The sequence below is a fragment of the Rhododendron vialii genome, chromosome 5a, assembly GCF_030253575.1.
Source record: "Rhododendron vialii isolate Sample 1 chromosome 5a, ASM3025357v1".
NCBI lineage: Eukaryota > Viridiplantae > Streptophyta > Magnoliopsida > Ericales > Ericaceae > Rhododendron > Rhododendron vialii.
This window is the reverse complement of record NC_080561.1, coordinates 28364331-28379500: the sequence shown is the minus strand read 5'-3', so window position 1 is coordinate 28379500 and position 15170 is coordinate 28364331. Positions and strand designations below refer to the sequence as shown.

The 15170-nt window shown below is 36.8% G+C and overlaps 1 protein-coding gene across 1 annotated transcript; it reads left to right on the top strand.

The window, feature by feature from the left end:
- The first annotated feature begins 10975 nt into the window (after nucleotides 1–10975).
- LOC131326294 (lignin-forming anionic peroxidase-like) lies at nucleotides 10976–12848 on the top strand. The gene is made up of 4 exons (XM_058359033.1): nucleotides 10976–11446; nucleotides 11632–11823; nucleotides 11948–12113; nucleotides 12225–12848. Exons 1-4 carry the CDS (start codon nucleotides 11210–11212, stop codon nucleotides 12602–12604), a joined length of 975 nt encoding a protein of 324 aa, XP_058215016.1. The 5' UTR covers nucleotides 10976–11209; the 3' UTR covers nucleotides 12605–12848.
- The last annotated feature ends 2322 nt before the right edge of the window (nucleotides 12849–15170 follow it).

The following is a 15170-nucleotide window of genomic DNA, read 5'->3' as shown; positions in this document are numbered from 1 at the left end:
GATTTTGAAAAAATGAACTTGATTATAAGTATTCGTATTTTGATCTTAGGATGGTTATGAGCATTATATATAATTGTTGGAATTGCTTGTCTTGTTGTGAGCTAAAGTATAAGTGATTTTCAATTCAAAGGCGTTCGTATACGTATACATAATTGTTAGAATTACTTGTCTTGTTATGTGCTAAAACATGAGTGATTTTCATTCCAAATGCATCCGTACATGTGGCGTTATGCTTTAAGTGGTGATTTGAACATGATTAGTAATGTAGAGTTGGATGATCTTGCTAGTTTAATTTCAAGATTTTAATGAATGATTTATGGTTATATATGTGAAAAGTCCTACCACGAAGTCTTTGCATAAAAACGAGACACAGAAATCAAGAAAGTTAAAAACATGACACCGCGATGTGGCCGAACATGGTAGCCCATTGTGTGTAAGGATTTTGAAAACCGTAATGTAGCTGGACTTGATAGCTCATTGTGTGGTGTGTGTTGCCATGAGACCGGATGTGGTAATCTCATTAGAGGTAAATTAATGTTTGTAAAAATCGCAATGTGGCCAGACGTGATAGCCCATTGTGAAGATTACCAATGGGGCGGGGTGTGGTAGCTTCATTGGTAATGTGGCTTGGTTATCCGCGGAGAGAAACCAATGCAAATTTTGTGTGCCAGTGAAAACCCGGAGCGGTGGAACCGAGGTTGGGTGTGTAAGAATTTTTTTTTTTAAAATATTGATTTGGTAAATGAAACGAGACACGGTCTACGATGAGTCGCTTAGGAAAAACTCTGAAAATCATAAACACCAACGTTAGTTGGATTAGTGAATGTGGGTGTGTCATTGTTACTGTCTTAGATATGCACGTACTATGTGGAAATCGTTAACCTTATGGTCTATGGCTTGTAAGTTTTGGATTAATGGATATTAGGGGTGGCAAATGGAAGGGTTTGGGCGGGTTAAAACGGGTTGTGGGTCAAATATAGGTCAAATAATAAATGGGTTGAAACGGGTCGGATCAAATATAGGTCAAGTCGAACCAAAATCCGCCCGACCCAACCCGTGTCCTCCTCCTTATCTTCTTCTTCTTCTTCTTCTTCTTTTTTTTTTCCCTCGACACGGTTCCTTATCCGTGACATTTTTTTTGACTTCTTTTGTTTTTTTAAAAAAATTATGAGTTTCGATCTTAACACTATCGATTTTATGAGGTCGCATGCTTAAATTTTACGGAGGCTAAACAATCTAAACTTTGGAGTCAGCGGAGGATTTGCGCGATTGTTAATTTAGGACCCCGAAATTAGTCGAGGTCCCAGACACTCGATTACATATAAAAATTCCTAACACTAATGATATCTTCAAAATAAAAATCTTAATTAGTTTAGCACTTTTGAATTCGGAAGAAACCAACGTTTTTGAATTCGGAAGAAACCAACGTTCGTTATTTCAAAGAAAGCCGGCTCCGTTTGTTCCAAAATTTCCATTTGACTACACGTTGTATGCATTCAGAACAAGAAGACAGATGTCTGGGTTTGGAAGTATGAGATAGAGAGAGAGAACGCGTTGTTATCGAATTTCCGGTGGGTGCCGACCTTTATTCGGCCAGTTTTGTTTGCATGTGTTGGAAGCTAATTTAGACCATCAAACAAAAACGGGTTTTGAATAAGAAAATAAGTCAATTTGAGTCTTTTAAGTCCAATCCATATTGAATTCATTTTTAACCCACCTAAACCCATATAAATATGAGTTGATATGGGTTCAACCCATTATATAATATGGGCGGATTGGGTTGGGTTATAAGTGGGCGAATTTGAGTGGGTTACAAAATATGGGTTGAGATTGCCACCTCTAGTGGATATGGATTATTTTATTAAGCTCTTGTAACTCATGGTGTTACCTTTGGTGACCCTGACATATTATAATGGGGGCGACGCTGGTATAATGTTTTAGACCTTGTAGATGAACATGGTGAGCTATACACCTTGGAGGCATTGGGAGTTGAAGAGCTGACTAGGATGGAAGAACAGGCGGAGGCTTAGTTAGAAACTTTAGTTTCCCTCCCGTTGTGTAATCACTACAACAAAATTCGGTTCTGGCGACGAACAATAGTATGTCGGCAAGGGCTTATTTGCGTCGGCAAAGGGTTTTGGCGACGCAAGTCCTTGTGTCGGCATGCTGTCGCCGTTGCTATGTCGGTAATTGTATTTGCCGACGCAAACACCTCTGTCGCCAAAAGGCAGTAGATTCGGCGACGCGCTTTGTGTCGGCGAAAGTATGGTTGATGTGGGAGACGTATTACACCTTTGCCGTCGTGTTTTGCGTCGCCAAAAGGTAACCTATTGGCGACACCAGTTATTGCGTCACCGAAAGGTTGCTTGATGAAAAATTTCAATTTCTTGCGGCTCCTGGGTTTCGAACCCGAGACATCCGACTACACAAGCCTTTACGCGCAAGGCTTCGACCAATTGCACTAGACACACTTTTTGTTATATTTTTAGAATATCTAATATATATATAGTATATATTTAACATTAAAATAGCAATTAAAGTTGAATCGAACGTGATTCTGAACCTTTAAACATTTAAAGTAGCAATTTTAATAAACATGAAAATTGTAGCCCTTTATGTTATTGTTCAAACTCAATTTGAATTACCAACAATTAGAATTAATTTATTTAGTATTTCGGGCATAACTTTTAACTCATTATTGTGATTGAGGTAATTCAAATTGGATTTGAACAATAACACAAAGGGTTAACAACTTTCATGCTTATCAAAATTCAAATAGGATGAAACATTTTAAGTATTTTGAACCGAAAAAAATTGGGTCTTCTCGAAATGACGTCGTTTTATGTTATAGTATTTTAATAATTTTCTTTTTGTGATTGTTAATTTCTTCTACTCCCTTCGTCCCAATTTAAATGTCTACTATGGATTTTCGTTCATTTTCAAACCCAAAAAATATTTTTAAATATTATTATTTTTATTTTCTTACAACAAATTAAAGTGAAAATGCACAAAAATTCATAGGGGACATTTAAATTGAGATGAAGGGAATAGATACTATATCTATGTATTAATTTCACGGGTTCACTAGATTTTTTTTAAATTTCTTATCATTACATACTTGATCAGATGTAAAATACCATTTTAATAAAAAATCTATGTCCCGATGAAGGGGATTTCAAAATCGAATAGACCAAAAAATTTACAATAATGATTAGCACAAGACTTTTGTTCAGAAATAAATAAATTCAATGTATACCTTTTAAAGGTAGTGGTCAGCTATTTTTTTAAATGATTGATCTAAACCTTTAGCATTTAACGTCTTATCAATTATATCATTCTCACCAAAATTGGTGATAATCAGATGTCAGCAACTATATTATTGTAACACATTCGGTGGTTCCTGAGGCATTAAAGTCCTACAGTGTACAACTTGAGGGCCGCTTGAACTATTTTTTTAAAATTGGAAACCGTCTATCTTATAAATAAGAAAGATTAAACAATTTCTGCCAAGAATGAAGTAAATCTCTTATCATTACATACTTGATTGGACGTAAAATATCGTTCCAATAATAAATCTGTGTCCCAATGAAGGGGCTTTCAAAACCCAATAGATCTAAAAATTTACTAGAATGATTAATATACTAACATTAACAAAATGAACGGTATTGATCGTTGTGATTATGTTGTGGTCATCTGGCTACTGTACATTAGACTATATTGCACAAGACATTGGTTTAGAAACAAGTAAATTTTTTTTGGGTAAATTTAGAAACAAGTAAATTGAATGCATAGATTCTAATGGTACATAGTTGCTGGCTCATTTTTTTGAATGGTGAATTTAAACCATTAGTATATAACGTCTTATCAATTATATCATTCTCGCCAACATTGATGATAATCTGATCTTGCATGGCAACGACATGATCATTAACATATTTGGTAGTTCCAGAGGATGGTACGTAGTTGCTGGCTCATTTTTTTGAATGGTCAGTCTAAACCATTAGGATTTAATATCTTATCAATTATATCATTCTCGCCAAAATCGATGATAATTTGATCTTGGCAACTACATGATCATAACATATTCGGTAGTTCCAAAGGCATTAAAATTCTATAGTGCACAACTCGAGGGCCACTTGAGACATTTCTTAAAATCGGAACCTTCTATCTTTTACATAAGAGGGATCAAATTATTCTTGCCAAAAATAAATTAAATCTCATATCATTACATATTTGGTCGAACGTAATATATCATTATAATAATAAATTTTCGACCCGATGAAAAACTTCGTACCCAACGGCAACACGCTTCGCCTCGCCAATTGCGAAGATTGTTGGCGCCAAATATCCCGCCAAAAAATCTGCCTTTTGGCCACGCGATTTGCATCGCCGAATGTGAAGACTATTGGCGACATCAAAGTGTGTCGCCAATACATACCCAACGGCGACGCACCTTGCGTCGCCGAATGTGAAGATTTTTGGCGACATCAAAATGTGTCGCCAATACATATCCAACGGCAACGTATTTTTGTTGTGTCGCCAATCCTTGTCGCTGAATGTGAAAATTATTGGCGACAACAAAGCGTGTCGCCAATACATACCCAACGGCGACGTATTTTTGGACGTGTCACCAATTCATGTCGCCAAAAGTCAGATTTGTTGTAGTGAATTATGGGGATTATGATGTAATAATGAGCTAGACTCTATTTAAATTTTCAATAAAATTGTCTATTTAACGTTCTCAAAATTAGGGGCGTTACACACATGGTCGGCTATTATTCCTTGTGACGCACCCCCTCGTGGTGTCCTGTACTGCACGTGGTTTACTGTATTTTTCCTAGCACGAGAAAAACCCACTACAAAAGTGAGTAAAAGAAATAATGAACGTCAGGGAAGGTTTTGCGGTCCAGGTTGCTTGGGTCTTGACGGAGACTGAGCCTTGGCCTCCGAATGGTCTATGATGGTGCGACTCGTCCTTAACTTGGGGTAACTCGGTGCGACTCGGTGGGCTACTTGGAATGATTTGTTACTACACTACAAGAAAAAGAAAAAAAAAATCAGTGACGAAAAAATGGTTTAAATTTTGTCGATAAATGAGTATATTTGGCGACGAAAAAATAAATTCATCACTATTTTGACGATTTCCGTGATGAAATTATTTTCTCACCAATTATACCTACTTAGCGACGGGAAAAATATTTTCATCACCAAAGGTACCCATTTTGTGACGCCGAAAGCGTAAAAAAGGTGATGAAATTATTTTTCGTCACCAAAGATAACCATTAAGTGACGGAAAAACTATTTCATCGCCAAATGGCCCCCTATTTGGCCACCAAATATTTTTTTCCTTCACAAGAGGGTTATCTTTGGCGGAAAAAAAAGAAGTACCTTTCTAGTATTTCTTCGTCAAATGGGTACCTTTGGTGATGAAATTTATGAATATTGCATTTCGTCATCAAATGTATTTCGGGCATAACTCTTTGCTTAGAACTCCGATTGAGATAATTCAAATTGGGTTTGAAAAATAACATAAAGGGCTACAACTTTCATGTTTGTCAAAATTGCTAATTTTATTATGTAAAAGTTCAAAATGACATTCAAAATATATTTTAATGTTAAACGTATGTGTTATACATTAGATATTTCAAATATATACTGAAAATTCTGTGTGGTACAATTGGTCGAAGCTTGCGAGCAAAACTTAGGAGACTTGGGTTTCTGGAGGAGCACGAAAGTGGGCTGTTTTTCCCATTTGAATGTCTTTTGTGATAAATTTTTTTATCACAATTTCTTATTTTGGTGACGAAAAATTTCGTCAAGTATGTGTCACCTAAATTCGTCGTGAAAAGGAATAATTGGTGACAAAAAATTTCGTCATCAACTATTCATTTTTTGCAATGAAATATTTAGTCGTCAAAAGCCACTATAGATGACGAAAAATATATTTCGTTACCAAGTAGGAATCCTTGACAACGTTCAGTGGACAAAGATTTTTTCATCACCCATACTAATTTTTCGTCACCTATACTACTTGTGATGAAAATATATATAATCTGGGACGATTTTTATTCGTCTCCAAAAAGCAAATTTCTTGTACTACTAGGTATTGACTGGTTGTTATTTTTCTTTTCAAGATTGTAGCTTTCAGCCTCCGTTTCGAGGATTGTTCTTCTTGTTTTGTTGGGCATAATTCTACGAAGAAAATGTGGTTTTGAGGCAGCCGGATTCAATTAGGAGAAAAGCTGATGTTTCTCCTTCCACTTCTTTGGTGGGAGAAACGATGGAGGAGGTTGATTAATGCGTAGTGGCTAATGGTGATGGGAAGGCCAGAGTTGAGGGGAATGATGGTGATGAGGAGAGTTTTGATTGTGGTCAAGATAAGACTGTCAATGGACCAGATTCTGAAAAAAGAAAAAGGTTATGACATGGAATCGATGGAACCATAGACACGAGGCATGCAATGACTATGGGTCCTAAGGGCCTTTTGGGAGATCCTGATACTATAGTCTCGGTTGTATGGCACTCAAACCCTTTAATCATGGGAGCAGCTATTCGGGGGATCGATCTTCTCTTGATGCTATCCATAAATCGGAAAGTAGATTGAAACGGTCGAAGAGGAAGATTAAAAAGAAGAAATTTCTTATGGAGCTTGAGGTTAAGGCCGTCAAATTGAATCCTAAAAACATGAAGGTCCCATCTTCTTCCTTATCTTCCGATAACATCCGGAATTGAAACTCTATTTCTTTAACGAAACCCGTAAGACGTTGGATTGTGGTCCCACGTTAGGCATTGAAGCTAGAGGAGAGATAAACTTTAAAGAAATTTGTTAAAATGCAAGAGGAATAATTTAAAGATAGGATCCATACTCTAGATGACTTGGAGGAAGAGTTTACCTCGGAGGAAGAAGTTGATTTCAAGGACGGTGCCTCTCTTTCTCTGGAATTTTAGTATCGAGGTTTGGCGGGTATGGGTTGCTTCTTGGTTTCGAATTTGTCCTTTAGGTTTGCTATCTTAGGTTTCAGATTGTGCTTTTGGGCTTAGGTTTTTTGCTTGTTTGGATTGTTTCAGCAGTATTTTCGATTTTCGATTTTCACTGTGGTGTTTTGGTTGGCTCATTGCTTTCCTTCGGGTTTGGTTCTCTGGAGGCGTTTTGCCGGTGTGCCCGTATTCTGTTAAATTTTTGTAATCTTTTTCAAAGATTGATAAAATTTTCTTTTGCTGATTAAAAGAAAACTAAATTACATTAATCATGCAATAATGCTTTTTTTTTATTGACAAAGAAAAGTGCGTTGACCCATGATTTTAGTATTATTTATTTCTTTTCGAAGGTTTTGGGTGGGCAAGGGTCAAGTTATATATATATAGTAATTAAAAATCCATGTTTTTATGGAGTTTAGATAGACTACCGGATTGCTTATTAACTACTAGTCACGTTATGGTGGTCTATCTGCTGGATCATATATATACGTGTTGTTCTCAGAATTTTCAAATGTCAAAAAGACGTTTTAGATTATTGTTGACCACATCTCCCTTTCAACTTTAGAAATTTCAAAGGTCTAATCGAGTTAATTACATCATTAAATCCTATAGTATGTCAATCTGGCAAAGCTCCCTATGGTAAAATAGTATTAAATAAATGAAGGTCAACCTGACCAACCCTTCCAAGCAAGCATTAAAACTGTGTAATTGATGGGAAAAAAAAGCAAAATATAGAGTCCACCATCTCCTTTTATCTTTTACTTGTATTTAGTGGCGGCTCTAAAAATTTGTAGTAGGATGTTTAGAAATTACTGTATCTGTATTAACTAGTCTATTAATCAACCGATAATATATGTACAAAATCTCATATATTAATATAAATAGTGCTGTCAAAAAACATAAACTCTATTCTAAAAGTATTAACTACGAGGCGAAAACTTAAAATTATAAACTATATTTTTTAATAATTTTTTTTAAAGTTGTATTGCATAGTAGACATTGTTTCGAGAATATTGGAGAGGGTAAAAAAATTTTGCCGTTCAAAATAAAAATGAAGGGGTTAAAAGTTTATTGTTGTCCTAAACGAGTTCTCAAATTTTGTGCCAATGTTTAATAACCGGTGTATTAATCTACTAAAACTATTTTGAAAGAAATTATAGGAAGTATATTAGGGCTGACTTTCTCGAAAATATATTGTTCTTTAGGATGACATACTGAGGTTTTATATCGTAGTCTTAAATTCAAAGGAATATTATTCAAGTTAACGGTCTTTGCAATGTAGTTGAATTTTTTAAAACTTTGTCTGTAATTCTATAAGCTAATTAGACAAAAAAATAATATAGTAGTTTTTGTCATGAATGCAAAATTAACATATTTAGACTATTGACAATAAAGATCGAAAGGGAACACAGAGCATAATACTTACAATAATATATTTTTTGATCAGCAATTTTTTTTTATAAAACTTTGAAAAAGAGTACAAAGATTTAACGGGTCATGAGCACATCGGCGAACGACACCCAAGAACCAAATCCAATTAATGGAAGGCCAACCAAAACACCAATTCAATATGCATGCATGAGTTGAGGTTTTGACATGGTTTTTTGCTAAGCAAAAAGAATTTATGAATCTTTATACAAAGATTAAATTGATCAATGGCACACCGGCAGAAAGCCACCCGAGACCTAAAGATGGCAAGACGCCAACTGAACACCATAACAAAACTGCACAACCTCAACCTAAAACATCCAATAAAACCCAAAACGATCCTACATACCCTATGCAAAACCCCCATCATCAATCACCTGAAAAGCCAAAAAGCTAAGCAGACACAAAACAAATCCATCGAGACCTTCGCAAAGGACTAAACCTCTATTTCTCCCTATTATCGATTAATTTCCACGACCAAAAGAAACAACCTAAACTGAAACACCACCGAGCAAAATCAGAAAAATCAAAACACCACATACCCGCCTAACCTCGAAATCAAAATGCCAAAGAGAGAGAAGCATCATCCTTGAAATCAACATTGTCCTCCAAGATATCTTCTTCTTCGAAATCTTCTAAAGTATGGATCCTTTCTTTTAATTCTTCCTATTGCATTTGAACAAATCTCTTTAAATTATAGTTCCTCCCTCCTTCAACTTCAATACCCAAAATAGGAGCCATATCCAACATCTTACGAGCTTCCTTAAATAGTATTGAGGAATAAGGGCCCTTCTTGTTTGTACGATTTACTTTATCAAACTTAGCCTCAATCTTTGCAAGATGCTTTTTTTTTTTTTAATTTTCCTCTCCGTTCTTCTAACTCTGCTTCTCATCTTAAGAATGGCATCAAAAGACGCTCTATTGCCGGGAGCATTACTCCCATCTTTCGAGTTTTGCCTATGAAGCCCTTCAACCTCTTCTACATCCCCATTGGAGATAACATACTCCTCTCTTTGAGAAATACACCCCAGGTCCAAATTAACCTCCCACACCGAAGAGTTTTTGGACTGAACCTCCATCTCACCTCTTTCCAACGACTCACTCAATCCCTCTATCCTTCCTTGAGAAATGTTGAGGTCCACCATTAGATTGATTCCCTTTGACTGCCCATTGCCCTGAAATAGTTGTTGACTATTTAGCCCTTTACTTGCTGTACCCAAAGTATCCCTGGTTTGAACATACATTGAGCCCGAAAGCTCACCATCATCCTCCTGTACACCATTTTGGGTTGAAACGTTATTCTCCTTGACATTAGGAAATCCATTCCTGCTATCCATTGATTTACCATCCCAAGATTCCGTAGAATCCATCGACTCCTCCCTTGTTTGAATTGGTAGTTCCACCCGATTCTGCCTGTTTGTCTCCGCTATTTTCGTAGACATAACCCACTGTGTTCATGCTTAGTCGTTCCCCTTGAAAATTTTGATGTTCCACATTACTATCATTTAACAAAACTTTTAATTTCTCCATACACTGAAAAGAAAACTATACAGATATTGCTCCTGCCAGAGGGTTGTTCGGCAAAATAAACCAAACAACTTATTTTTTTATCCTTATTCAATTTTTTTTCCGCATTTGTTAGTTTTTTGTCAACCTTTTGTGGATTAGTGATTCTTCTTCACAAGAGGAATCTAAAAAGTAAAAAATTACGATCGAAACCTAAATTTTTTAGATAAAGACAAAATAAGCCAATAAGCCAATTTTTTCGTTTTCATTCAAAATAATTTAGGTTTCAATCATAATTTTATACTTTTTAGATTCCTCTTGTCATGACGAATCAATAATCCATAAAAAGTTGACGAAAAACTAACAAATGCGAATTTTTTTTGAATAAGAACAAAAAGAATAAGCCATTTGGCTTATTTAACCCAACAAATAGTACTGCTCTTTCCCTTAATATTTCACTAGCTAGTTTAATCATAATTAAAGTCCATGTGTACATAATGCCCAAACTAATGTAAAAGTCCAACCCGTCATTTTTCAAAAAAAGAAGCAAAAAAGTCCCAACCAACCGTCATTACCAGCTAATACATGCACCCACTCTAGCTCATTGGTTTAAAAATAAAATCAATTAAATTCCAAAAGCATATATGCATCCATCTATATATATATATATATACCCCCTCCGTCCGGATTTAATAGTTATTTTTTAGAGTTTATGCAATTTTTCAATCGATTATATATTGTAATTTATAATGTTTTATGTAATTTTGAAAACATTGTCTTATAGAACTAATTGAAATCTACGAATCAAGATCCATATTGTATATAAAATTCATTATCAATTTAAAAATATAACTCATTTTTTATCCGGTTAGAATTGAACGATGAACTATTAAATCTGGATAGAGGGAGTATATACTTGTACAAGAACACACCCTCGACATTTCCTTCTACATTCGTTTGGTGGCCGAGATTTTATTATTTTAAGGGGAAAATATTTGAAGGCAGCTAGCCAAAGATGAACAAGTCGTATTTCCATTTGCAGCTACTCGATCCATAAGACTATTAGAACTTTAGCTACGCGGTGCAGTGTAGCAGTAAAATAGTGACCTTGCAAAACCTATACCTAAAGCCACTTAGTCAATATTATTGCCCTATAAATTGATGCAATTCGTTACGCTTTCTCAATCATCTTCACTGCATTTTGATTCCCCTCTTACTCACTTGCATCTTATTTCAGAGAGAGAGAGAGAGAGAGAGAGAGAGAGAGAGTTTTGATATATACCATAGCTAGCTAGCCATGAATTCACCAACGAATGTTTCTCGCACTTTTTATTCGGCCATTGCTTCTGCCTTGCTCTTGTTTTCGCTATTAATGAGTACGCCTACTAACGCACAATTATCTTCTACCTTTTACGACAATACCTGCCCCAATGCACTCAACACTATCCGAACCTCAATCAGACAAGCCGTATCACGTGAACGCCGGATGGCGGCATCGCTAATTCGACTCCATTTCCATGATTGCTTTGTTCAGGTAATTACAACAATTAATTAATGTACTCAAAAGTCAAAACTTTTATTTTGGTTTAATTGTAAATATTTTGGAACGAATATTATATCATTTTTGTAACCATCCAGTACCAATCTGCTAACATATTAAGTTAGAGATTGGGCATGTTATATATATTATCAAAATATTGAAGTTTTGTGCTTGTGCAGGGTTGTGATGCATCAATCTTACTTAGTGAGGCCGCTATCTCAACGAGTGAGCAGACTGCAGCGCCTAATGCAGGTTCTGCAAGAGGTTATGAAGTCATAGATGCCGCCAAGGCTGAGGTGGAGAAAATATGCCCACAAATTGTTTCATGTGCTGACATACTTGCAGTAGCTGCACGAGACGCGTCGTTTGCTGTAAGTCACAAAACACAACCTAGCATTTTATCTAGCTACTATTCTTTTAGTAACATCGATCTCAATGAGTTTCATTACGATATAATAAAATTCAAGATATGCTAATTAGTTTTTAAATAAACAGGTGGGTGGTCCGTCGTGGACAGTAAAACTTGGAAGAAAAGATTCTACCACAGCCAGCCGTGATCTAGCAAACTCCGATCTTCCCTTCTTCCGAAGTAACGTCAACCAGCTTATTGAAAACTTCGCTAGGAAGGGGCTTAGTGCAAGGGACATGGTTGCCTTATCAGGTAATAATAACCACAAAACTATTAGTACTAATATTCATCGGTTCGATCATTTTTCGTTTTCGTGGGAAAAATAGTTAACTGATGTGTTTGTTTTACGTATTTGAAATGCAGGGGCACACACCATAGGACAGGCACAATGCTTCACATTTAGCGACCGGATAAACAGTAATGGAAGCGACATTGATGCTGGCTTTGCTAGCACACGCATGCGTGGTTGCAGGAATGCAAATTTAGCACCTCTTGATCTGGTGACGCCCAATTCGTTCGACAACAACTACTTCAAAAACCTAATTCAAAAGAAGGGCCTTCTCGAGTCGGACCAAACACTTTTCAGTGGAGGACCAACCGACAGTATTGTTTCACAATATAGCAGCAACCCTGCGACGTTTAAATCCGATTTCGCTGCTGCCATGGTCAGAATGGGAGATATAATTGATCCTGTCACCAGTCAAAATGGGGTCATAAGGAGGATTTGCAGTGCTCTAAACTAGAACCATGCATATCTTCCAGCAGTTGGAAAACTCTTTTATTCCGTTAGGAATCGGTCAATTTATTTCCGTTTAATTTTGTTAAACCCATATATCCTTGTTGAGTCTTGTTACTAATGCAATTAATTGAAGATGAATAGTCAAATCCTCAAAGTTTCCCCCTTCTTAATTGTAATTTATTTCATTGTTTTGTAATGAATAAATTTGTTGCAACTGTATATGAATTGAAAGCAAAACAATAGTCTGCTTGCGTTAATCTTCTTCATTAATTTCTATGATCAATCCATAAATTCTTTAATTTACTGCAGGAAGAGATACTATTAGTTCCTTTCATTTATCCGCAAGAACTTAATCAATCTATATCTTTTGAACGTTATTTTTTTCTTTAAAAAATTAGTTTAGGGTCCACTATAGAGAACTTGTAACTCAATTAGTCCACCTCTAATATTTGTAATCCCTCTAGACCACTAATATAGTTTATTAAGGCATTAAGTCCACTTCTTTTTAAAAAAAATTAAATCAAGACAAAAATATCCTCTTATATAGCTATCATATAGAGAGAAATCTTAAACCACAAATAAATCTAGAGCACAGCCTCCTCTCTCTCTCAAACTCATGGCCTCCAAGCTCTGCTCCCTAGTTGTCGACCAAATGTCCTTCCCCATGCCCACGATTGCAGCTGCCACCGGCCATGCCTCCGCTGCCAGCTGCATCCTCGCCCTATCCCACGACTATGTCCTGATGTGAAAGGACCAGGGGTTCTTGTACATGAGCGAGATAGACATCGGGCTGCCTGTCCCGACGGGTTCGTGGCGGTGATACGGAGCAAGATTAGGTCGGCGGCGGCGAGGAGGGAGCTAGGTGCTATTGAGGGCGGCGAAGTACTTGACGATTGCAGTGGCAAAGGGGATGGGGGTGGTTGAGGCGGCGGTGGAAGGTGGGTCGGAGGAGACGGTTGCGGCGGCGGTGAGGTTGGGGGAGGAGTTGGTAAACAATTTCAGAGATCTTGGATCTCTTTACTGCAATAGCAAATGGACAATAAACAAAGCAAGAAAAAATGGTTACAATATTACATCCACTTTGTTTGAGCACAGTAGTAAACCAATGATGGCAAGTAGGCGGATCCTTTTCTATCTGAATGAAAAACATCACAGTAACATAAAATATTTGATCATTAACAATAACTATTTGAGTATTTGCCCAGTACACTGTAAGGGCTAATTGACATGCGAGTATAATTTTAATAGACACATGACAGTATGTTCGAGATATTTTTATTCCAAGAGATGTATTGATTCCGATGGCGGATTTGGTGAGTGTCGTCCAATTTGACAAGGAAAAAGACAGTGACACTGATAAGGTTGCATCAAGACATATAAGTTTATCTTTACATTTTTTCAACATGCAGAGAATATATTTGGCATGGTACAAAATTCAGTCTGTTCAGATATATATACATATATAATATTATATGTGTTTGTGTTGACAAAAAATACGTTCCATATATTAATAGATAATGTACAGAGGACAGATTGAGACATATAAAATTATATGTGTACTTTTGTTGATGTAGTACCAAACATAAGACAAAAATACAGATTGGGACAAATAACGTTATATCTTAAGTTGTGGCGGGTTCAAAAAGGGAATGGCTCAAAATAGGTAAAAAAAAAAAAAAATGTGTAGACATCCCAATCTGGGCTTTCAGATTAGTTTACTTTCGGCTTTTGATTCATCGATGATGAAACAGATCAAAAACACCTCGGGAATGATATGTATTTGAGGTTTGAGTGTTTGACACCCCTTTTGAACCTAAGCAAGTCTAAGCCACTTCAAAAACCAAAAACGATACTGATGTGCGCTGATTTGAATCCTGCGTGCGTAGATTAACTTGACTGGTGTTGGTCAATGGTCAAAGCTTGAACGTTGACCAACGCGTGAGTAGGTGGTACACGCGCGCCAGAGCACAACCATGCATGCCAGGGCTCAACCATCGCGCGCCAGACTGACTCCCGCGCGCGCTGGTCAAACTGCCAGGTGGTGGTCAATAGTCAAAGTTTGACCGTTGACCCTCGTGTGCCAGGGCGCACCTTTGCGCGTTGGACTGACTCCATTGCGCGCCAGAGCGTAATGCCTGTTTCCACTAACTTTTCTTAAGATGGAAACTTGGTCACCAATGCAACCTAAAGCCAGCCTCGTGGGCTGGCTAAGCTCCTTTCTTTACACCAGATCTACCACATTCTCTCTCTATAAATATCCTCCATGGTTGTTTTTTGAAAGGGTTACCAAAAATCAAGTAAAAAGGCCACACAAGTCCTAATATCCTTGATATTCTCTCATTCAATCTACTTTTGTACACTCATTTTACCACCACTACCTATTTGTCCAAGCTATTTTCAAACACTCAAGCAAAGGTATAAACATACCTACTTTTTTCTGTTCTGATCCCTGAGGGGGGCTGGCAGGGCTAAAACTGGTAATCAATACCAGTCCTGGTTCTAAAACTGGCAGGGTTTCAAAAATCGTAGAGGCAAGAACCAGCGCGCGATGGACCCATATACGCGCGCGA

Coding starts and splice junctions, on each gene's coding strand:
- LOC131326294 (XM_058359033.1), top strand. CDS start 11,210: ATGAATTCACCAACGAATGTTTCTCGCACTTTTTATTCGGCCATTGCT. Junction 11,447..11,631: donor TCCATGATTGCTTTGTTCAG/GTAATTACAACA, acceptor GTGCTTGTGCAG/GGTTGTGATGCATCAATCTT. Junction 12,114..12,224: donor GGACATGGTTGCCTTATCAG/GTAATAATAACC, acceptor TTTGAAATGCAG/GGGCACACACCATAGGACAG.